This window comes from Malurus melanocephalus, unplaced genomic scaffold, assembly GCF_030028575.1.
Source record: "Malurus melanocephalus ecotype Western Australia unplaced genomic scaffold, MMel_1.1 scaffold_0, whole genome shotgun sequence".
NCBI lineage: Eukaryota > Metazoa > Chordata > Aves > Passeriformes > Maluridae > Malurus > Malurus melanocephalus.
Window position 1 is genome coordinate 7592701 of NW_026623232.1, and position 25344 is coordinate 7618044.

General features: G+C 38.0%; 1 protein-coding gene across 1 annotated transcript in view; it reads left to right on the plus strand.

Moving 5' to 3' along the window:
* Nucleotides 1-25338, plus strand: part of NRXN3 (neurexin 3) — an 888791-nt gene extending 863453 nt beyond the window's left edge. The window contains exon 17 of the mRNA XM_057380707.1: nt 24662-25338. Within this exon, the coding sequence (XP_057236690.1) occupies nt 24662-24963 (302 nt within the window). The 3' untranslated portion in view covers nt 24964-25338. The remainder of the gene's footprint in view (nt 1-24661) is intronic.
* The last annotated feature ends 6 nt before the right edge of the window (nt 25339-25344 follow it).

Consider the following 25344-nt stretch of genomic DNA (forward strand, 5'->3'; position numbering starts at 1 on the left):
AACCTTACAAAAGAGCCACCACCAAGGACTCTTCTTTTTCTGCTTATGTTGAGTCTCATAAAAACTGAGACTTTGGTTCCATGGGGTGGTTTTATAAGAATCATCAGCTCCTCTTTTGACATTCAAGAGGAAGTATATCTGTTTTACAAATAAGATTATAAAATCTTAAAATTAGCTTCTTTTAGAGCAATAAGGAAATGCCCTCATTTTTATCTCCACTGGTTTCACTCCATCTAAGAATCAGAACAATAAATGTCTGAGCATCAAAAAGGGGGAAAGATTGCTTTGTCTTTGAGGGACAACAGAAATGCAAACCAATTTTGGGCTTTTTCTTTTTAAATAGAGGCCAATAATTCCAATTTTTTGCCTAGTACTGAAACCAGTGTGAAGGATTTTAGATACTAGTTTTAGCAGCTACTGATTTTTACTGCTGAAATCTTGAAGGATTCATAAATTTGATGAAAAGAAATAGTCCTGTAAATAGTTCAGGTTATTTTACAATGTATCAAAATATAATTTTAATCTCTTTTTTTGACCTGTCTCCATTCAATAACATGTATACTGTGGAGTCCTACAGATCAGTATTTCCCCTAGAATCTATGATTCTCCTGTATGCTATATTTTAGTGCTAAGAGAGGTATTGCAAAACGTGCACTCATGCTTGCTCTCTCTTTGTACATTTATATATATTTATATATCTGTTAATGCCATGTTTATGTTCTGGCTAAAAGAAGCATTTTGGGAAACTGAAATAGTAGAATAAACTTCTTTAGGATCTGTATAAGCAAATGTGGAACAAATGAATTTAATCTTGCCTTTCTTCTTTCTCATGCTCCTGTTAAGTTCTCTTAATTCAAGCCTCTGGCTTTTCTGTGATTCAGAAAGCTGCTAGTACATCCCCTCATTTTGGGGGTGGTGTTTTGTGAGGGAGGGCAAGTGTGACTCAGGTTTGAGATTGGGGCACGGTCTGAAATAGCAGACCCCCATCACACATCTGAACTCGCAGCAGGGGCKGTCTTTGGTGAGGTTCTGAATCATTTACCTCTGTCAGGGTACTGGGGACTCTCAGAGACCTGTGGAGAGGATTAAAAAGGTTTGACAGCTGGAGAAAAAGTCAGTGCAGTGGCAGTATGTATCTGAAATAAAATAAAGTACTCTTTTGTGCAGTAAACTTGCCATACTACCTGATCCGCCCTTATTCCCATAGTTGGTGGGCAGCATTCCCTGGAACAGTGTGGATCATGTGCAGTCCACTCGTGGAAGGTTCCCCCTTGGCACCCTGGCTGTTCTTATGCAGGTCAGAAGTTTCACCACCACGCACCCAAAAATCTCCTCCTCCCATTCAGTGTGGGAGTGCAAACCTGGCCTCAATAAAGGACCTGCTGCTTTTGGAAATGGCCAATTGTTTGGGTCTTTAACCTTTAACATTTCAATCTCTCACACTCTTTACTTCACATGCTTAAACATGCTGGATAAGCCCAAAAGGAATTCAGAGACTGAAAAGTAGTTGAAGATATTCATGCCTTAGTTATTTTTTAATAAAAAGTGAAGATTTGGTGCTGGCAAAATGCTGTAGGGACTCTGCCTAGTTTCTTCTGAGCTGTCTGTATCATATCCAAAACAAGAAAAGGTTCTTCAGCCCCTAAAATGCTGGTTTTGAGTGCATTTTCATTTTGAAATTGATGCTTTAAAGAAAGAGAAAACTTCATATTCTAACAAAGTCTCTAATTATGAAGCAAAGCAGACTTCAGTTTTGAAGTATTTTATGGGAACTTCTTTTGTCCCCCACTTCATTTGTCTCTTTTTTTCATTTCTGAAAATATGACTACTAAACTTCACCTCTAAATAACTTGGGAGCTTCTTATACTTCTTTTCAGTTCTTCAATTTCTTTTCTCCCCCATTAGGTTCTCCAGAACATTAAACCATACTTTCCTCCATAGGAAACATCTGCCACTAGCTATGTATGAATTATGTTCGAAGACTAAAACCTTTGATTATATTTATCAAAGGAGTTGAGCCAGTATATTTCAAAGTTTTCAGTTGTTTGTTCACAAGCTTTTCATTGTATTTTGAATAGCAATGGCAAAGTCCACCCCTGAAGCTGTGTGATCTTTCCCACAGATGCTGTTTTCCAAATCCATCATTTTTCCCTTGGAAAGAAGAAGCAAACAAAAATGATTTTGAGAGAGAGTAAAATAGTCTCCTTCACTAAGATGATATTTTTAGAAACAGATGGTAAAACAAACTGCAGATGTTGTGCCTGCAGCACCTCTATTCTAATAACGGGATTGTTGAAAGATGAAAGCAGCCATTTGTGTGTCTCACTGTTAGTAATTCTTCCTCCATGCAGGAAGAGCAGGGAAATCTGGTACAGTAGTTTTTTCCCTATCTTGCCTCCTCTGAACATGTATTTACACAGTTCTCTGCTGAAGAATGAGTGTTCTGGTACTGCTGTCTACAAACACAAAGACATGATAGTATAGGAAAAATTAATCCCAGTCATCTATACCTCATTTACTATTGAACTGGCAGAGTTTTTATTCTCCTGGTGACTTTTTTCCTTTGCCTCTCAGTTGACCTTTCCTTCCTGATGACAAGCTGCAAGTTTTCTGTTGGCCTGTCTCGTGGGTGGCAAGTATCCAAACACAAGCTGCCAATTCAGATAGTTTAAGAAACTCTTAAGACCTGCCAGGTTTGGCGTGCCTGGTGTAAAAACACTATGAAGTGTTTAAAGTATCCTGAGGAACTTGAATAGTTTTATTTCTTTTTCCATACCAAATTTGCTTACATTTCATTAAATCGAATGAATTGGGAGTTTAAGCAACAAGTCAGGTCAAAGCCATTTGGACTACTGTAAAAGCAGACTTTTTGTGAAAGCCCAGCTTTATGATGATCTTCAGAATATCAATTGCTATTGATACCTATTGTTTTTGCCTTAAAATCCCTATACGAGCAATATTGTTTATTGGATTTTATTGGCATTTAATCTCTGATGCCAGCTGCACATTCAACATGCTTATTTAAAATGAATTTTAGTGCTTAGCTCCTGGGGATGGCTGCATATGTGAGTGTCCAATAGCTCCAACAACATTTCACAGCTATATTGCCATAATTTTTCTAGCAGCTAAGCGGAGCTTAGTGGATATTAGAGCAGCTGAGTATTTGCTTCAAAGATCTAAATTTTAGATTTATACGCTGACAAGAGATGATAGTTAATCCTTTTGTAGACCAGGCCCTTGAGGTTTGTCTAAATGGCAGAACTTGAAATAATACCTTGGAGTCTTAATTCTTCTTTCACTTTCCAACCTTAGTTAATCTCTCCTCCACTTTCAAACAAAAGTTGCATTTTGATCCTGCAGATTTCTTAAATCTTCAGACAGATACACACACCAGGAGATCATATTTCTGGGGATCTAGCTGTGTTCGAGCAATGACAGCTTTTACTGCARTGTGTCATATTACATCAATTTTCTAATTCAAGGGAGATTTCAGCAAATGCAAACCAAGATGATGGAGCTCTCTGCAGTGAAGTTAAAGATTTTAGACATGTGCTTAGAGCAACGGTTGTTGTTCCTTGTTGAACAACAATTCTTTATCAGTTTTCTCCTTTGTCTTGTGCTGTTCTATTCTGGTAATAAAATGCGTAGAACTGTACACAGAATTTCAGGGGTAGTACTGACAAAGTTGTGTAGAGAGGCACTGTTATCTCTCTGCTCCATTACAGTGGTGCCTCTGCTTATACAGCGCCTGAGTTCTGAATATAGTTGGGAAGCTTAATAAGCACAGGGAACTGGTGCGGAGGAAGCAGATTCTTTGCAAGAAAGGATTAAGGGATGGCAAATGCAGTTTCTTTTTATAAAATCCAATAAATTTCTGCTTTGTGTCTCTGACTGGAGCCCTAGGAAAAGTGCTGAAAATAGAAAGTAAAGAAAATACATCTGTATATATGCATACATAAACATACTTACACATATGTTATACATAGTACATATATATGGGTGTAAATGTATATATATAGAAAACCTGTAAATATTGTTCAGTTACACAATATGATCACAGGTTTCAGATAGTTCTAGAAAATACCTCAGATGTGAAAACAGAGTGCTGGTAATATCCTGTATTGGTCTGCAGGATATGGACTGCATGTCATATTTCAGGTCTCTCTGATTCCATTGTAAGAAATCATGTTCATGCTCTATCTCTCATTTACTGCAAATGAAAGTTAGCAGTAATGCCTGTAAGCATTGTCAGTGTAAAACTGCTGCAGGTGTGTAGTAAATCATGCTATTAAGTTTCAAAAGTAGAATTGTTTGCCAGAACTGAACATCAGATCAGAAAGAGTGAATTAGGTAATTCATAGCATATATAGAAGAAAAACATAATTGTATGTACAAGGAATTCCTGGGAGAGTACGTTTGGTAATAGGCTTAAAATACCAACAGCAGAACTTTTCCACTGCATTCCTCATTTGTTTTATAACTCTCTTCCAAAGCTTCTGTACACAGCATTTGTGAACGGGATATTGATTTTTCTTTTGGAAAAGCAAGCAGTCAGCACTTGGATTTCCATAGCAGTTTGGAATTTGGATACAAGTTAAATACTTTTGTAGTTTAAAAAAAAAAAAAAAAGTTGTGTAGATTCCTGTGTATATGCACATGCATGTATATTTGCTAATTACATTAACCGCATGGCTGGAAAAACTGGCAGCCTGATGAGATGTTGAGTGACTTGGGATTAATGAAAGTAGAAAGTATTTACCAGTTTATAGTATTGGGACTAAATTTGTATAGTTCTATGTGGAAAAAAAACCCACTATGTAGAGAGAATGTAGACCTTGAATCACAGACTGGAAAAAAAAAGTCTGGATGATTTAACAGAGAGGAGAGACTTTAGCTGGTGCATTTCAAAGCTCAGCTGTCGAATACAACAGCTTGTTTTTGTAAGGTGCGTATCATCTACATTTTTTACTGTATTTCATTACAATGCTCTGCTTTATTCTACACAGTTTGAATACATAAGAAATGCCTGTTGGTTTTCTGAGATCAGGCAGCTTCTGACTTTCACATACTTTTTTGAGGCCAGTTGGTGCATCTGAATTCTGCACATTAATATTCTTGAAAGGAGCAGAGATAAACCCTCCTTTTGCTTTGTTCTGTCTTTAAAGTCATTGCAACTTCCATTTTTATTTCTGCACTTGATAGTGTTATGGATCTTCTTGGTCTTATCTAACAGAGCACCCAGCCCTGTAAGTCAGGTAAGGTGTTTGACCAGAAATGCACTGTTAGTACTTCAGTGGCATTGTTTATCTCTGACTTGAAATGTGTTTTGTGTGTATTAAAAAGGAGCTTTTCAGACCATTAGTAAGAGTGATGAATGCTGTTGTCTACATTTCATAAATATCATAATCAGAGAGGTTAGAAGGATGCTTCCTTAGGTGACTCACTAACAAGATTTAGTTGAGAGAAACATGGAGCAATGCAGGGAGAAAATTATTTGTAGGGCGTGCAACCGTTGCAGAGGTGGAAGGAGGATAAATTACTGCTGAGTTTAAAAGAATTGCATTAATAAAGGAGAGGAAATGTTTCTAAATATTTTTTTTTTCTTTATGAAAATCCGTATCTGTTAAAGCAAAAGGAATCATTTCACCACAGCTATACCAGAATGCCATAGATGAGCAAAAAGAAAGTGTTTCTTCCTCCTTACTGACCCGTGTGTTTAGTTTTAAGAGGCCAGTCCACTGACTGTTAATGGTTTTATATTCGGATGGTCTCTGTAGAGCCCTTGCAGCGCTGGGGTTAGGGAAAGGGTTCCAATCTGTTTCTCACTTGTCCTGCGCAGTCATTTACCTGTGTTCAGTTTAGAAGTTCAGTCAGTCATATTGCTGTAAAATCACTGAAGGCAATCACTGAAGGGTCGCTACAAGGTTGCCAAGTGCATACCTTAACCTACAGTCTTTCTTTATGAGTGGTAATGATAGGAGACCTGAACTTATTTCTCAGATCCCTGACTTGGGTTGGCAGCAAGTTGGTATGAAGAATATCTTTAGAGTTGAAAGTAGATATTTTTTTTTCAAGTTGGAAAGTCATCCACTGAGACATAATAAGAGGGAACACCATGGCAGAGTACTGCCACTTTTTGAAGTGGAATGTATTTTTCTAAGGAAAGGTGAAGCTGAAGAAAGAGCAGAAATGAAGTGGTTTTTTTCCAGTTAACTCCAGGTTATGCCTCCCTACCTGTGAAGACAGAGCACATATAGCTGTCATCTTATCTCAAAGCTTAGTGCTTTGGTGCTGAATTATCCTCTTTCCTGTATGTTTGAATTGCCACTTGGTTCTCTTCTCAGTATTTTTTAGCTGAGGATACCACTACTAAATTACCAGACAATGAAATAAGACAATCATAAGGAATTTTGATGGGGCTATAAGACAGCAATGGCAATTTATAATTTGGCTTCTGGCATGCTTCCATTTTGATGAATAATTCAATGCCATGGGAGATTGTGAAAAGAAGCCACTTTGCATTAAACCTTAAATTTACCATGAAAGACTAGCAAGAATTGTTTAGGCACTGGAAATAACAAGCAAATCTGCCAGTTCTTCTTCAATATAATGTTGGTCCACGTGTCTGTTCTCATTTAATGTCCTTTGCAGAAGACAAGCAAGGACTAGACAAGCTCAAGTGTCTATAATGAGTCTTTTGAATGTGAAATGTTTCTTCTAACTTCAAAACAGTGCTGTTCATTAATACCCTAATAAGGCAGTAAATCACAGGGCAATAAGGTCAGAATTTGAACACCTTTCTGTTTCAATCACAAAGTTCAAAGCTGCAGGTTTTGCAAATAGCAGACTAGCTCAAATAAAATGTTCTGTTAACATAGTATTTCCAGCTCTATCTCTTTTTTGATTGTACTTAAGACCATCAATTAGAATAAGAATATGAATAGAAATAATGAATTCATCAGAAAAATAATTCTGCATGAGAAAATTTTGTGGCTCATGCAGATAAAGGAAATTAGAGTCTATGAGAAAGTAATAGACTGTCCTATTAAAATCTAACCATATAACGTCTTACTTCATAGCAGAGGAAAGCCTAATATGATAAGATTTTTTTAGCTTTTTTTAATTAACTTTCCATCCTGTTAGACTTGATCTGCAGTTAACTTTCATTTCACGTATTTCATTTCACGTAGGTATTCATGATTGTTATGCTCCTGAGAATTACTAAACCATGAAGCTCAGACATGCTGGTTAATAGCTATGCAGTCATTTTTCAGTTGATTTTCTAACAATGACCCTGAAATTTAAATGTAAATACTTCAGGTAATACAGCAAGCAATAATATGGAAAATGTATTCAAATATACGACTATATATATATCTCTTTAAATAGTGTTTCTGCAGCAATCTGACCTGCCCTGGTCTATGAGTATTAACTGCTGGTTTAAAAAGAAACCAAAATATTCACCACACCCCCCCCCCCCCCCCGTCCATTTTGAAAGGTAATGCTCCAACTTCTCTAACGAAGAAAACAATTTAACTTTGGGGATAGTGGTATATACTTTATCTTATCATGGTGGGAAGATAGGGGGGAAAGAATGCCAACGCCTCCCAGCTTACAAATGAGGTAAGCAGAATCAATCAATAGCAGAAAGCGGTCATCCTGAATTTTTGCTTAAAAAGTCTGTATGAAGTCTTCAACTTCATTCATGGACATACTGGCTTTACCTGCGGTTCTGAAATAGATATAAGTATCACGGTGTAGAATCATAGAATTTATTGGATTGAGAGGGACCTTCCAACTCCCTCACCATGGGCAGGCACACCTTCCTCTAGACCAGACTGCTCAGGGCTCCATCCAACTTGGCCTGGAACACTTCCAGGGATGGGGAATCCACAGCTTCTCTGAGAAACCTGTTACCTCATCCCCCTTAGAGCAAAGAATTTCTTCCTAGTATCTAATTTAAATATACCTTGTTTCATTTTGAAGCCCTTTTCCTATCACTCCACTCCCTTATGAACAGTCCCTCTCCCACTTTCCTGTAGGCTCCCTTTAGGTACTGGATAAAACTCCTGCAAGGTGGCCCTGGCGCCTTCTCCTCTCCCGGCTGAGCAGCCCCAGCTCTTTCTGCCTGTCTTCATGGGAGACAGGCTCCAGCCCTCGGCTCCATGGCCATTCTCTGGACTTGGTTCAATGGGTCCTTCTTATGTTGGGGGCCCTAGATGTCGATATCATCAACATTAAAGTAATTTAATTTTTGGAAGAGATTTGTTTTTCTTATAATCCAATCTCCTATCAAAACAGAGCAAACGCCCTTCCCAGCCACTTTCTTGCTGTAATGCAATCTCTGATAAACAGCTTAAAGAGTTGGCTTCTGAATCACAGTAGAGTTTAATTCCAGTCATTCACTATGTTGAAAAAGAGGATTCAAACTTGCCTGCAGCAGCCTTCCATTGCTGTAATCCTGAACTTTCAAAAGGAAATTTGCAAAAGCAGCACCCTCTCTTTCTGCTTCTGCACTTCATGGCTAGTATTAAAGTTGCCTGTGAAAATAAACAAACAAGAAGCCCTGCCAAAAATCCATCCCCAAATGCCTGATTCAGAGCACTATTCTCTCTTGTCTTTTCCAAATGATAGACAGAACTAGCTCACATGTTGAAATCTCCTATACAAAGGGTTTCCCCTGCAGTGCTTGAGAGCTAGATAGCTCATGTGTTAGTTAGCTCTATTGTGTGTCTGATGCAGTTACAAGTGCTGCCTAGTAGGAGAATTGACGTCAAAGCATGAATTAGTTGGCATTTACCATTCTGTCTCCAAACACCTCTGCTTGAGATCTCAAGGAGATTCTAGTGCCTTTAGACATTGTTACAATCAAAAGGAAAGAGCATCTCACATCATCTGCACTGATATGAGAGAACAACACCTAACTGCTCAAAAGCTTGGCACTCTGTTTTTCCTTTCCAGAGGAAGAGTTCTTATGTAGCATTTTTTCAAGCTGTAATGTATCCAACGTCAGGTCATTTTACTGACTGACAACTTGGCCTAGCATTTTAGAATGGTCATAAGGCAATCCTTGTATTACTTCTGAGGACTATTTTGTCTTGTTTTTGGCTGAAGAGGAGACAGAAGTCACATATTCCTAGGACTCAGGTCTGGACTCCCAAAGATTTCTTGTAACATGAGGAAAATAACATTATGAGCAGGCAAGTACTGCTTTCATCATTTGGAAGATGAGCTTTTAAGTACCTGACTTATTGCAGTTTTCTCACATGTGCTTGAGTAGGTCACTTCAGTTCTTAACTCTTACACCCCAATTACTCTAGAAGGGAAGTTAAAATTGCTCAGTAGAAGAAAACATGCCTTATCATAATCCTTATGCTCGGTGATTAATAAAAGAAATAAGTTTGGATGTGAAGGCACAAGTAAATGGATCTTGTTCAAAGCCTCTTCCCAACCATCACTGTAAATGCTCTTCTCTCTACATTTTATAAGGACCTGGTGTTCACTATGCTGAAAATAGATGGTTCATTATTTCTTCTCAGTAATTGCACTATTTAGCTTGATATAATTACCAAGGAAATTCTGTATTGTTATTGGAATTCATCACCATGATTGTATAGTCCAATTTACACATGAACACCAGTGGCTTTTTCTCCAGCTTGTCAAACACTTTCCTTGGTACAGTGTGTACACCATTAAAGGTCTGTGATTGTACTGATTCCCATGTATTCTCAAGAATAAGGTGCAGCTGCATCAGTGGAGACTTCTAGAATGGAATGTTCTAGATCTTGAATGCCTTCCAGAGACATCTGGGATGTTCTTGGAGTACTCAGCCACCCAAGAAGTGGATAGCACTTTTCTTTGTGTGGATTTTCTTTGCTTTATGTTGTTTACAACTCCAAGATAAAAAGCACAATAGATATCTCTGGATACAAGCTGCAAATGAAGGTTCTTCCTATCACTGATATATGTCTGTAAGAGAAATAGGATATAGTAAAAGAAGAGGGGTTATTGAGGGCAGAACTGGAATCACTACTTTTCCCTCAGAAGATAAGTTTAAATTCATTGCAAGAGAAACCTTTTACCAGTGATTCTGCTGTGTTTTAGGTTTTCCTCTCACAAAGCAAGGGAGGAAGTTCCATCTGCTGAGTTACTTGCAGCTGGATTAGTTGCAGACTTTGAAAATGTAATGTGCTTATGCTGTTCTAGGGATTAATTAGATTACTTTGCAGGGTCTTTCAGCAGATATGGCAAATGTAACCTAGTATGCAAGTGATTAAAAATACTACATTGAAAAAGAGTCCTGTCTACTTCTGAAGTACACAGCCTCCTTTCAGGTAGTTGTAGGGATGATGAGATCTCACCTTAGCCTCCTTTTCTCCAGGCCTAACAATCTCAGCTTCCTCAGCCACTCCCCATAGGACTTTCCAGACCCTTCACCAGTTTTGTTGCTGTTCTCAGGACATGCCCAGCACCTCAGTGTCTTTCTTGCAGTGATGGGCCCGAATGCAGAATTCGAGGTGTGGACTGACCAGTACAGGGGATGATCACTGCCCTGGTCCTGCTGGCCACACTGTTTCTGATGCAATCCAGGATGCCAATGGCCTTCCTGCCCATCTGGGCAAACTCTGGCTCACGTTCAGCAGCTCTTGGCCAGCTGAAGGACCCCCAGGTCCTTTTCTGCTGAGCAGCTTTCCACCACTTTCCATCCTGTAGCGCAGCCTGGGGCTGTTGTGACCCAAGTGCAGAACCAGCACCTGGCCTGGTTGAACCTTGTACAGTTGTTCTCAGCCCACTGATCCAACCTATCCAACAGCATGTGACTTGTTAGGATACCATAACCAAGAAGATATGCAGAAATCATGAAGTATTTACTAGCATTTGGACAAACTGATGACATGTATTTTTACCTGTCTGTTTCATAGCTTTATACCGAAGGAAGGAGGAGGCACTAATATAACCTTGCTGATAAATGTTTGTGGATTAGCAGAAAATTATATACTTTTTAATATTCTATAAATATGCAGAAAACTTTTTCTACATGTGTTTAGACCAAAGACAGTAAACTATTCCTGCTTCCACTCAAATTACTGGATGACACTCGGCTGCTGATTTTGTCAGCATGAGAATCTGGGTTTTTGTTGCAAAATCCCTTTAGAGAGACTTCTTTCCCAGTAACTGACTTTTGGGATTATATAAGTTTCACTTTTCATTTAAAAAAAAAGCCTTAGCTGGGCTGACTACAAATATCAATCTTCCGTCTTTCAGAAAAACACATCAGATCTTTCTCCTGGGAGAAAAAGACAGTTGAGATGCATGGGAAGAATGCTTTCAGGCCAGTGATATTGGTTGGGCTGCTTAGCACTGGAAGCATCAAATACTCTTTGATTTGGAGGACTGTGAAAAGATAATAAGCTTATGGCAAACACCTGAGAAATTCTGTACGGCTCTAGCGGTTTAGCCCTATGATTTCCTTAGCTCCGAGAGCTGTAAAAGTGCTTTCATTTCTGATGATTTTTTTCTCAGCTCATTGCTATAAAGAAGCCCCAGTAATTAACTCTTGCACACAAACCCAAACAGAACAGAATGTAGGACTTTGTCAGTCATTCCTATATAGGCATTCTTACTATAAATTGCTTTTTTATTTCTAAGCTTCAGATGTGCCTGTGGGCTTAGAAGGAGAGAGCTTTTTACCAGTATCAACAGCTGGTGCAATGGAAGTGATGTAACTAATTTATGTTCTTAAGCTCTTGCGATCTCTCTGTGTTTTGCAGTGGACCAGCCATTTTAATACACTTCTCTTGCAGTTTAAATTATTGCAGATAGTTGATGGGAATCACAGGAACAGACTTTTATTCTGAGTTGGGTGTAGGGAAGAGGGTTTGCTTTAAAATTTAGTATTTAGTCCTATTAATCCGTAAGCTGTTTGTTATTTGTGGTATGCTAAACATTCATGTGGCTGGATGTCTGAAAAACACTCAGAAAGGTTAAAGCATGCAAGAATGAACAGGTTGTTTTGGGAGCTACTACAAGCAGGGAGAACCATGTAGAAATACCAAGTTTCTCAGATTCCTGCAAGAATCCCTTACCCTCACTGGGGACTTCGTTCTTAGTGCAGCCTCCTCCCTTTTCTGCTCATTTTCTCCCATTTTCCTCATATGCCAAATAATGATTTAGTTGTAGACAATCAGAAAAGCCAGCTCTTCGGAGGGTTTCTTGCTAGAGCTGGCATTTCTAGTGTTTATATTAGGAAGAGGTAAATTCATTAACCTTTGCACAGCTGTAGAGTATAAGAGTTTTAGGGGGAAGGAGAGAACCAAGTCTCTTAGTCTGTGTTTGTGTATATATTTCTTTCATAGTGAAAACACTCAAAATTGAGAAGATTCTTTTCTTCCTTGGTGCACAGATATGTGCCTGAATTGGAGATTTTTGGAGGGGTTTTCTTCCTCCCTATGTAGTTAACATATATTTTTTGCTAGCAAGTCTTCTATCCAGACGAGGACCTGCTGCCTACACATCTTAAAGCTAAAAGCAGGTGCACAGCTAACAGTACCTATTTCTCTATTTTGCAGTTAAATTTTTTACAAGAAAATGAAGAATTTCTTTTAACTGATACTCTGGTAGTATCAGGTTCTTAGAAGTATGTGTCATTAGTATCCTTGCCCAATGCATATAGCTTTAAATTATCCTGAAAGAGTGCTTGCTGCCTGATCTAAGGTAAACTCACAAAAATAACAGCAGTTTGGGATCCCAGGTTATACAGTGGTAAAATACATACTCCCTTTTAGCACTGAAAGTGTTAGCACTGTGTCCATGCCTAATCAGGTCAAAATACAAAACATTTAAAAAATAATAATTTCCTGGCCTCAAACTTGTTTTCCAATTATGGCAAATAAAAATATAGAATGTAATAGATGTTCAGTAATAAGATACCATCTTGTGGCTTCATGTGGAAGCATTTAGGATCCAATTTTCAAATTAGAGCATCTAGTTTTGACTGTTAACAGCTAGAATATTTTTAGAGACTGGAGAAGGTTTTTCCAGCCTCAGTAGAAGCTGCTAGACTCAAGTTTTCCAAAGAACTCTGCTTCTATTAAAGCACCTCTGCATTGACCAAATAAAAATGCTTAGTACCCTTCAAATCCTCCTGTAAGTCTAACATCAAGATTTCCTTTACAAAATCATGTCATCTCTTTGAATGTCTCTGGCTCCAGTTGTGGTTCTTTAGCTCTTTTGATCTTTCAGGCAGTAAAAGGATTTACCAGACCCTCATGCAATGATTTAGGCATTTATCATCAAATAGGGCATAAGTGTTTTCTGGAGAGGGCTGACATGGACTGCACAGTTGGCAACCAGACTCATGCCTCACAGTCTGTTTTGCATCAAAGAGAAGGCACTAAATTCTAATGTGCTGAAGGGGGATATTTCACTACTCTGAAAATCCAGCTGCAAGTCATGACAAATACTGATTAAAATTCAAAGCTTAAATGCCTCTTTGTGAAACTCCCTAAATACAATTAAACCAGAGGCTCAGAATCCTGGTGGGGAGTGATGTCCAGGGACACTAGCCTTGTAACCTTGCCAAATATAAAACTCCACTGAGGTCTGAAAAGGCCTCACTTCTGTAATTATTTTTCCTATTCTTAACCATTTTTTTCTGATCCACAAATGAATCCCCAAATTTTCCTGTGTAGACCAATATTTTGCTTCCTGTGACCTGCATGTTCTGTCCCTGAGATGACCCTGACCAGGTTTCCTCTTCTTTGGTTTGATCTCTTCCCTTCCTAACAGGTTACCAAAGGAATTTAGGAGAAAGGTCCAGTGCAGTCTCCCAGCATAGGCATGGTACATTCCAGCTGCAGCTGCTCTGTGCTGTTGGTCAGTGCTACTCCTCTCAGAACAGGACAATTTACAGTAACACATGTCAAACCAAACTGGGATATTTAATTTTTGTGGGGTTTGTGCTCATTTAATATTACCCAGAATTAATACTGATCTATCGGTGGCTTTAGAGGTGCTGTTGTTCCTCATGATAATAAGTGCTAAATATGCTGTTTCTTATGGTATCTACACAAAAGTACCCTGGCCACATCTGTAGGGAGGGTATCCCCATAATTCCCAGAAATTCAATCTCAAAATAGCTCCCACTTCAACCAATTGGTGGGAGCATGACCTTTATGATGGCTTTTGGAATGATTTTGCTGCCATTCCTGGTGGAAAGCTAAGGTGTATGCTGTGCTTGCTGATTTTCTTATGTCCTGGAGAGATTCATCTTGGGCAGGGTCCAGAGCTTTATATCTAATTTTTTTGTCTTTTAAAACACCAGTCAAAACAGGCTGTTTTGCTGGGGTCCTGAGTTCCTTCTCGGAAGGACTCTCAAGGTGATGATCTTTATACAAGAAAAATGCAGACATCGTGTGTGTCATTAAGGAATCCATAGGAAGCCGAGGACCCCTCTAGGACACAGAGCATCTGGAATACAGTTTTAGGAAAGAACCCATTAGTAATCTCTCCTTGAACATTTAATCCTTTTGTAGCACAGGAGAAAGTAGTGTCTGTGTCAATGCTAACAGCAGCAGTGTTTTCTGCCACTGGGCAGAAAAATAAATGCCACAGACTTCAGTTATGCCTGGGAGAGTTAGAACAAAGGATGGAGTCTGGTGTTTTGAGTGGATTCACATAGGCCATAGGGTGAAAAGTATAACCTAGCATAGTTTATAATTTCTCCTCACCCTTTTCCCCTTCCGACCTCCCCCAGAAATGCAGAGATCCCGCTGGAATGTGCTTTGCCCTTTCTGGAGAGGCATGGATGGTACACCCCTTGCCCGCCCCTTGACCTCTGCCTGCCCGCCCCCCAAATCCTTGCTTGCTCTACTGTTTTTCTACTTTCCCTAAATGCAACTTACTTTAAGCATGCATTATTATTATTAACATCCTACAGTAAAATTAAGCTATTATATAACCCATTTGTCGACCTCAGCCAATTTCTTCTATCTTTTTCTATGTCTATTTATGATGTACATCCAGACTGCACGTCTTTTTTTTTTTCCTCTCCATGTTTATTTTTAAAATAAGTGATTAAAAAAAAAAAAAAAAAAAAAAAAAAAAAAAAAGAGAGAGAAAGAAAGATAAAAAAAAAAAAAAAAAGATGTATTAAAAAAAAAAGCAACACTCAAGGGTGGTGGGGTTTTTGGCCAACAATTGAAAATATATTTAAATGGGAGGGGGACAGAAGGAAAGAGAATCCAATTATTAAAAAAAATTCAAATTATGAAAGTGTCCCTAGACTGCTTTGTCTGTTCCTTTTAATGTGTGCATCTGGTTTGTTCATCTTTGAAATGTGTGGAATAATTTTTTCTTTAAAAATAAAATTTCAAAATCCAGCAATTGTTCTTATCTCCCTTCTTCATGGGAACCAAGTGCTCTTTTTAATTTTTTGCTTTTTTTTTTAGTATATCTCTACATAGTTATATTTTGATGTATTTCTTTTCAATGGTTGAATTTCTATCTTAGATTTGGTTTGTTCCAATCTAATAATGAAAAAAAAAACAAACAAAACAAAAGAGTTATGAATTGTTTTCTGCAATTTTTCCCTCTATTTCTGTCTTTAAATAAGGAGCTACTTCACTGGCAGAATCCTACAGCTGTATTTTTGAGATTCTCCAGAGAATCTGAACATAAAAGTAGTCTAATTTGACAGTGGGGACGGGGTGTGCAAACACAATCTTTACATTCGAAACAGTCATTTGATGTGCTCAAGGAATGATTGTCTCAAATTACTGAGAGTACTGATGACAATTTGATGGACTCCAGAAAAGATGGTTCTTAGAAAAAGAAGGCTGTGGGTAGCTACAGATGAAGTTGTTCTAATTCCAATGCATAAAACTAGTTTCCTTGGTTTTTTGTTTTATTCTCTGGTTATTATTATTATTATTATTACTATTATTATTATTATTAGTTTATGTATTTTTACTGCTATTTTTAGTAGGGAGAAGTCTTAACTGTTTTTATCATTTGAGAACCTTTAATGAAAATGTAAATATTAATACTATAATAATTAATTTTTTTGTAACTTGCATGTTGAAGAAGTTGCAGCTTAGGGTTTGTGAGATTGTCAATGTTAGAGTTCTGTTCTTTCTTTTTGTTGATGGGCATGAATATGCTCATTTGTTTTTGTATATTGCCCATCCCTTCCTTACAGCCAGAAGCTCTAATGCTGCTAGATCACTCCGTACCGCCCTTACATGGACATGGCAACTGACTTACACATTCACTCCCATCATCTTCATCTCCTGTGTAGTACACTCATAGATTTTTACACTCCCACTCCATCCACCCTAGGCATTTTTTCTTCCCATAAGTTCCCCTCCACCAACCCTTTCTTTAGCATTGTTAAAATTTTATGTGCAGTCATCCATTCCTTAAAACACACACACACAAAAATTATAGAAAAAAAGAAAATGTTTAAAAAAATATATATCAAATTGACCAAAAAGGCAAAAAAGCAACAAACTTTGCTTTTCAAAAAACATTATATGTGTAGATATGCAAACAAGCAAAAGTAAATTCAAGAAATTGTACAGGATTTTTCAGCTGCAATATGCTAACAACTTTACATAAGATAAAAAATACAACCAAAAACAGCAGAAAAAAAAAAAAGTTCAAATTTGTTAAGGTGCAAGATTTTTTTCTTTTCATGTTATGTGGTGTGGATGTATGTGTTGTTGCCTCCCTGTATCGCCCTTTGTTGTAAAACAAATATATTTAAAAAAKAAATAATAAACATTTTGCTAAAAGAGTTTTTAAGAAACAACAGTGAAAAAAGCAAGTTACAAGAATGTGGCAATGCTACTTGTCCAAGAGCATTCTTACACAACTTTCTTTTGTAAATTTTTCCTTTCATGCCAAAAAACATGCGGGCAATTTGTTGATGTAAGTTGACTGTTATGAAATCAATGTGGTATGCTTTTTAAATATTTTTTATGTATTTTTGGTTACTTTTTTTAAGAGGAAATATTGGTTTTGATTTTCATAATTTTTTTTTCAGTTCTCCTAGGTTTTGATCTTTCTTTTGCTGATAAAGTGAATTACTTGTTCTGTTTTTTCCTTTTTCTAACCTTGTTGCTGTGGCATTTTTATTTTCTAGTGTATGCTTTTGTTTTAGGAAAGTGTATATAAGTTTATTTATTTTTTAATCAGTTTGTATTTGCCTTTATGTTATGTGCTCTTTGTATATTGTCGATTGCCATATTGTATTGTGCATAGGATGGGGTGAAGGAGTCTGAGGCAGTTTTCTCCTTTCTCAGTCCCCCTCTAGAAGCTTTCTTTCCCTTTCCCCACATGAATCGCCACTAAAGCTACTTCTTTTCCTGCCACTTAAATTGTAATTTAGCCTGGTGGTGTGGCCTTCATGTCAAATGAAAATTTATGGGACTTTTTTAGCATTTTGGTAGTTCTCAGGGTTTTCCTACACCAGCTGCAGCTCTACACCATTCCTACTGTATCCCCATGAAACTTTTAATGCTATCAGTTTTTYCCATTGCTGATTACATGCCTGATGTCCAGTGCGAATGATACTCTCAAGTGTACTCTTACCAGGTAAATGTACCCACCATGTTACAGCTAGTGTCAGTCTAGATAGCATCATCCAGAAATTCTGCATTTGGTGGAAAGGTCCCGAACCTCCAAACTTTCCCTACTACAAAAGAGGTTTGCATGAGTTTCTTTAAAAAGCTGTGAGTAAAACTAAGAAAAAGCTGTGCTTCTTTCTAAGTACACACRTTTTCGCCAGTTCTGCATAGTAATGCTGTGCTCAGCAGGTGTTTTATGTTAAACCAATACATCAGGTCCCTGGGACAACTGATGCTGAAAACAGAACAAATAATTATGTTGAATAGGAAGCTGTCACCAGGTAATCACAAAAGTTTAAAATAACGGTGAGAGATAGAAGAGGGCATGTTTCAATTGGTTCTGAAAAGCTCAATGTCTGAGCACCAAAATACTTGGKTTTGCTCTAGAATTTTGCTTGTGGACATGATATCAGGACCTCTCTGGAAGGTATTAATATCCCTTTCACTGAAACTCCACAAAGGTGACCGATTTACAGCCATGAAACACAGCCCAGCATTAACTTGGGATTCATGACCTCTCAAACTCTGTACCTTCCTGTTGCTCATGAGCCATCTGCTGGGAAACACTGCATTAACTTTTAATGTCTTTTCATATAGTTGAGGGAAGGGGCTTAGGAAATGCTTTTCGACAAACTCCACCGGAAATCCAGTTTTATCTAATCACTCTGAGGACTGTTTAGTCCCTGAAAGGAAAAGGAGATATCTCAGATGAAAAGCTGCAGTATTCCATTGTGCAAATTATGCTTTTCTCTGTAGTACTCTCCATCAACTGCAATTAAGTCAGACTGCAAGAGTAGAAAATATTGAGAATGTTCATCTACTAGGTTTTGCGTTAGCATCATCTTTCCTTTGAATCAGAGACTATATTCTGAATAATTTCCTCTTTTTATCCTCAGAGGACTCAAAGCAGAATTAACTAAATACCATTAGACTGAAATTTATTAATTCAGTCTTTTAATAAGGAATTACTGTGTTGATACAGAGGGGGAAGAGGTAAGGAATTATTTCTCTTGCAAATATTTCATATTGAAAATGGAGTCAGACTTCAGAGGAATATCAAAAGAATAGAATGAATTTTGCAAACTTTGGGTGCAGAATTTCAAGTACATGCAGAAATGGATGAATTGTGCAGCCTTTATGGATGGCATTAAAGCCTTCAATTMCAGCTGGAAAAGAGAGAGAAGAAAAGGTGCATTCCTTATCATCATCAGGAGAAGATGAACCTTTCAGGCTTCCTTTTTGTGTGCCTTTTGTATCAGTTAGATGCCTGAGACACTACTGAAGTACTTGTGGCTCTAAAGATGAAAACCAGCAGCTGCTGTAGTTTTTCAGSTTGTTTTATTTATCTTATTTTTGATGCCCTCTGCATTCCTGACTTGCCCACACCATCCTCACAGTTCATGAGGCTTCTATTAAATTTTTAGCACTGTCTTTTCCAGTGGTAGAGAGCTCTGATGGAGATCAGCTCCAGAAGTATGAATTATATATCTATAAATATGATCATAAAGCAAAAAGCAGGGCAGCTCCAAGGCTAAAGCAGACCTTTTATATCCCCTGTGCTTTTGGTAGYTTAAAGAAAAGCACAACTCCGTGAAAGTAGTATATGTGTTAGATTAAAAAGCTAATTTTTAATTAATATATGCACACTTCATGGAATGAGAAGGTCAAGAAAAGCACTGGGCTGTTTGGTATAACGTTTCCCACCTCACCGACTTCAGTTCTCTCAGAGCTCCTTCCAGTTTGATGTTAAGTTTTTTGGGGTTTGGAGGATTTTTTTCAGATGTACTATTGATGCAAATAAGCTTTGCATCTATGTTACTGCAGCAGAAACAATTTTATCTGTTTCTCCTTTGCTTAGTTCTTTGGCATTTTATTGCCGAGAGAAGCTTTTTWAAAAACATTTCTATTTGAGAAACATCTATTCCCTGCTTAGGGGAGAAGGCACAAAGTAGGCGAAAAGTAAATCTGGAAAATCCTTTTGAAATCTTAGGATGGCTGAAGTAATCCTGAACTTGCAGCACACCAGTGAGCACTTTTAACTGGTGCTTAACAGCCAACAGAAAAAAAARGGGGAAAAGAAGCCTGTACCTACCAGGAAACAGCCTATATCTTCACAAACAGAATCTATGTCTCACATGAATATTTGTTTGAAAGCCATGGCCCAAACTGGATTGCAGTCTTGCCTTTTTTTTTTTTTTTCATAGCACAGAGCAATTTGGACATAGAACCTGTTAGTTCATTCAAGGCTTCAAAGCATTAATTTTTCAATTGAAAAACAGGTAGACATTGTGAGAAAAAAAAACCCTTGACAAACATGAGACCTGTCTCAAACACACTTCCCTTCAAGATTGTCATGTAAGGTTTTTCAGGGGCTCCTCTAGCTTTTTCTAGAGATCTGAATCTATGAAACATTTATCTTCCACAGCAAATTGTTCACGATCCAAATCCTGCAGAAGATTTTCTTGACAGCCAAGTGGCTGATTTGCCTTTTAAATCTTTCAGTGCTCACCTTTAGACCAACTTGGGGCCTGGGCAAGAGGCACCATTACTCCATTGAAAGACTGCTGGCTCCAGGCAGCTTCCTGCACCCTCAGCCATTTTATTTGTGAAAGATGTTTCCCCCTACACTCAGACCCACAATCTGTTTGTCATCAGACTCCCTCTCATGTCTCTTACATGCAGAAATGTAGAATCTGCAGTTACAGAGTTGTTTGCAGGTATGACATGAAAGTTTGCACTTGCTCCCCTCTATAAATAGATATTGGTGATCATATTTCTCACACTTTCCTGGGAGCTTTTCAGGATTTACATTCCCTGTTATCCTTAAATAACACATTTCTTTTAGACTGAGTGGCATTTTTATCATGTCATTTCAAAAGATGTTTTTATTTCTCTATAAATCACATATCCCAAGAAGTATTCATTTCACTTGCACCTTGTTAGACATACAGTTTCAAGTTTGCTSTGAGTTTTGCATAGATGTCTAACAAAGCAATAAGAGATGCCTAGAGTGCTTTTTCTGACTTGCTATCACACAGCTTTTTTTCAGTCTCAGTTTCTTTTGTTATAGACATTAAAAAAATTAAAAATCAAAACATCATTACCACCCTTGTAGCCTTCTACCTGACACCCCCCAAAAGTAAATGTAGCAAATTAACTCCTGATGGAGAAGTGGATCCTAATGAAGGACCTTAAACAGTCTCTTTATCTCTTGAGTATGCAAGTAACCATAGTATGGAATATGGATAATTTGGAATAAAAACTAGCGATGAGATTAAGTAATTGTATCAAAGTTAATCCAGTCTTCCTGGTATGAAAGCTATTTCTCTTCTCACATACATGGTGAAAGCTATGTAAAACTTAGTCCTGACTCTGTCTTATTGTCTTGTGCCCGAGAGACTTGCTCCATTATTTTCTTCATCACTTATGTAAAACCATAGCAAGTCTATCAACTTTACTTAATATTTCAAGAAGGCTGTGATCGTTTTTATAGTTCCAGTAGTCATCCTCAGTAGCAACAAAAACTAGATAAATATGACCTGGTTTTAAATGCAAATGTTACTGGAGCAAAAGGAAGGTCTTCATATTAAATGCAAGATATGTGTGACTCCTTCCAGAAAATTAATCATTAACAGGACCAAAATAGCTTCTCCTTGGACAAAAACTGCCCAAAAAATTTCTCCAGTGGGTGGCAGATCAACTGCATACTAATTCTGTAGTCCACTATAATAGCTTTTAAGAACAAAGGCACTTCAAAGCTCCAGATGAGCAATTAAAAGCTGACAAACTGATTTTTTTTTTTCCAATTGTCACAGATGGTGAACAAAAATCACAGATGAGTAGTGCTATTGAACAGCAAAACACTGATCTTAAAAAACTGTTTAAAGGAACATTATCCTTCCCTGAATTTTTGGAACTTGAATTCCAGACTCATACGATTTGATGCAATCCTCGCTTAAATACTGTTACTTTTATTCATTTTTTTTTACCGGGCTCACAGATGATCTTTCCCCCTGAGGCACACTCCAAGTTCATCCTGAGACCACCTGTTTGCATAGATTATAGATGCTCTACTCAAGCCATGGATAGGCCTCCTGGATATATATAAATCATATTACATGCTCTAGTTTCTGCATTACTCAGAAAACAGCTCAGATGCAAGAGTACAAAACGCAGTGTAGCCATTTGGCAGGCTACATTTTAGGCTTTTTTACATAATTCTTTTGAAAACATATAATTTGGAGACGTTGATACTTATTTCTTCATTCTCTCTGCAGTAATAAAAGAGATGTATGTAAATGCTGATGGAGCTCAGAAAACTAAAAACATGTTCAAATTGGTCATTTTTATCTTAGCTTAAAAGTAGCTTCGCATGAAAGTATGCAAACTACCATTTTTCTTATTTTGGTCTAATTTCTACCCTGGTACCTCTGAGAGAATTCCAACTGTTTCAATTGATTAAACTGTGTCACCATTTAGTTTTCCATTAAGGAAAAGAATAAGCCATATTGCTATTTCAGCTTTCCAGATTTAATCAAACTATTAAGTACCTTTTTCGGTATATTGCTATCTTCAATGTGTAATTTGTTCAAATATATTTCTCTCCAAATACATTAAGAAGGGTTTTAGATTTTAGACCATTTTCTTTATAGACATTCCATGCACATTACTGGCAGAATTCAATGGGAAACAAGTGCATGTAATATATAGGGTAGCTTTGAGAGAGCAGAATTATGACCCTGATGCATTCAGCATTGTAACAAGGCCAAACTGTTCATTAGCAGTTATTAATACATAATTAAAACCCAGAATTATTTATTTAGAAGCTATAATTTCTTTTGTACATCCTTCCTTAAGCAATGGTGAGTATTCATCAAAATTTCCAATGCATTAGGAATACTTCTTACTGAGTTGCACTCCTTTGAACGGATCTGGACGACTCTCATGATGTCAGCTGAACACTTCAATTTTTATTTTAAGTAGCTTACTTAAGTGGCTATGCAAAGAAAAATTACCCAAGGAGCAATTTATACACAAACTTTCAAAAACAAGATTGCTCATTCTAAAAATAGTATTGACAACCGGTATGTTAGCAGCAAACTATATAATCAGAACTAAAGGAATTAGATAAATTAATAAGATTCAACACTTTATTTTTAATCCACAAAATAAAACAGTGGGGTGTTAACTACCATCGACTCAAAAGTAGAGGAGCAGTCATATTATAATATAGAGACAACACAGGACTACTACCCTAAAAGAAGCAATATTGCTACTCAGAATCCAAACCATGGAAATGATGCACTGATTTTCTTGTTTCATTTGCAGCTGATACTRTGGTAAGGTACAAATGTTACACCTATCGATTTATTGTTCTACTTCAAAAGGAGACCATAAGCCCACTTTGTTTTCAGCCCTCTGTAGGCAGGTAACCCTTGTGGGATGAATGAGTAGAACTGATTGCAGCTGTCTGCCTGTCAAGAGGTAACAGTAGGTGTGAAGACAACTTCTGCTGTACATTCCTGGGCTCAAATGCTAACTTGGTTCATCAAAGTCCTTATTCAGTTACATTGTCAATCACAGTAAAATCTGTCTTAATTTTTAATCAAATTATAGTAAATGAATATCAAGAAGAATGGAAGATGAAGATAGTATGGCACTTGTAGCCCCAAAAGATGCAAGGAAAGGGACATTCCTAGTGTCAAACAGAATGCTAAAGAAAGATTAAAAAGAGGTGAACATTGAGTAGAGCTCTGTACCTTCATGGACCCAGTAAGTACGTGGTTCTTATTCCATCCCTCACTTTCATGAACCTTCCCACAATTTAAAAGCCAGACAACAATCAAGAAGAAATGGATGAATGGGAAACACCTTAGGGAAAGGACTTACATACTGCTACAGAAGGTGAGCATATTAGAATGGCAGAGAAGAAATACCACGATTATTTTAAATAAAAAGAATTGGAAGAGGAAAAACTGGCAAGATGAGTGGTAAAAAAATATGTAGGAGAGCACTGGTCTATGGAAGTCTAAAGTAATTAAATAGTTTTCTAGCCAAATGTTTAAAGAAGATCACTACCAAAAACTGATGACCACAGAGTCACTTGAGAGTATCTTCAAAAATCAAAAAATGTGGGTGCCCAAAAATACGGAGTATTTCACTGTACTTACCTAGCATAGTTAGGAAATGGAACATGCACTTTACCAGTGTCCAAGTGGGGTGGAGTGGGAGGGAACAATGAAAGACATCCCCAGGAAAGGATGTTGGTAGTGTAGCTAGAAAGAGAGAGAGCCAATCCCTGACACCTTTTCATAAGGCCCAGATTCTCTCTTGCCCTTAAGTGAACCAAAAATGGTGCATTGTGTCATTAAAATGTACTAATCTTCTTTTTTTTCTCTTTTCCATCCCAGGAGGTGAATTAGTTATTCCTCTACTTGTAGAAGATCCTTTAGATATCCCTCCAATTGCTACTCGTGCACCTTTCATTACACTTCCCCCTACCTTTCGCCCCCTCCTCACCATTATTGAGACCACCAAAGATTCCCTGTCCATGACCTCTGAGGCGGGGTTACCTTGCTTGTCGGACCAAGGCAGCGATGGTTGTGATGATGATGGCTTGGTGATATCTGGGTATGGCTCAGGGGAAACCTTTGACTCTAACCTACCCCCTACTGATGATGAAGATTTTTACACCACCTTCTCCTTGGTAACAGATAAGAGTCTTTCCACTTCCATCTTCGAAGGTGGCTACAAAGCACACGCACCCAAGTGGGAATCCAAGGACTTTAGACCTAACAAAGTCTCCGAAACTGGTAGGACTACTACCACGTCTTTGTCCCCTGAGCTGATCCGCTCCACAGCTTCGTCCTCGACTGTGATGGTTCCCAAATTGCCAGCCGGCAAAATGAATAACCGTGAGCTCAAACCCCAGCCTGACATAGTCTTGCTTCCGTTGCCCACTGCCTATGAGCTAGACAGCACAAAGCTGAAGAGCCCGCTAATCACTTCCCCCATGTTCCGTAATGTGCCCACAGCAAACCCCACGGAGCCAGGAATCAGACGGGTTCCGGGGGCCTCAGAGGTGGTCCGTGAGTCGAGCAGCACAACGGGGATGGTCGTCGGCATTGTGGCTGCTGCCGCCCTCTGCATCCTCATCCTCCTGTATGCCATGTACAAGTACAGGAACAGGGACGAGGGGTCCTATCAGGTGGACGAGACGCGGAACTACATCAGCAACTCAGCCCAGAGCAACGGCACGCTCGTGAAGGAGAAGCAGCAGAGCTCAAAGAGCGGCCACAAGAAGCAGAAAAACAAGGACAAAGAGTATTATGTGTAAAAAAGAATACTTATTTATATATAAATATATAAATACTTAATGAGATTTAACTGAGATATCAAAACCATTGCAGCGAACGAGATGATTGGGAGATATCGTTTGTGGGAAAAAGTATTGGGAAAAAATTTCAGCAGTGACTGTTAATGTCTAAGTCATCACTTGGAATCAGCAAACTTTGCCCTAATGTATTATAAAGCACACTTAGCGTTCTGGAGATGGCGCGCACAGCTCTGCTCTGTTAGTGAACTTGGACATCTCCAAATCTCCTCCTCCGCTGAACTTTCTGCAAAGGTAGAAGACTTCATGGCTTACTTGTTTCATATCTCCAAGTGAGTCTTTAACAATGTTCGTGATCCCTGACTGTATCGATAATTTTTCAGT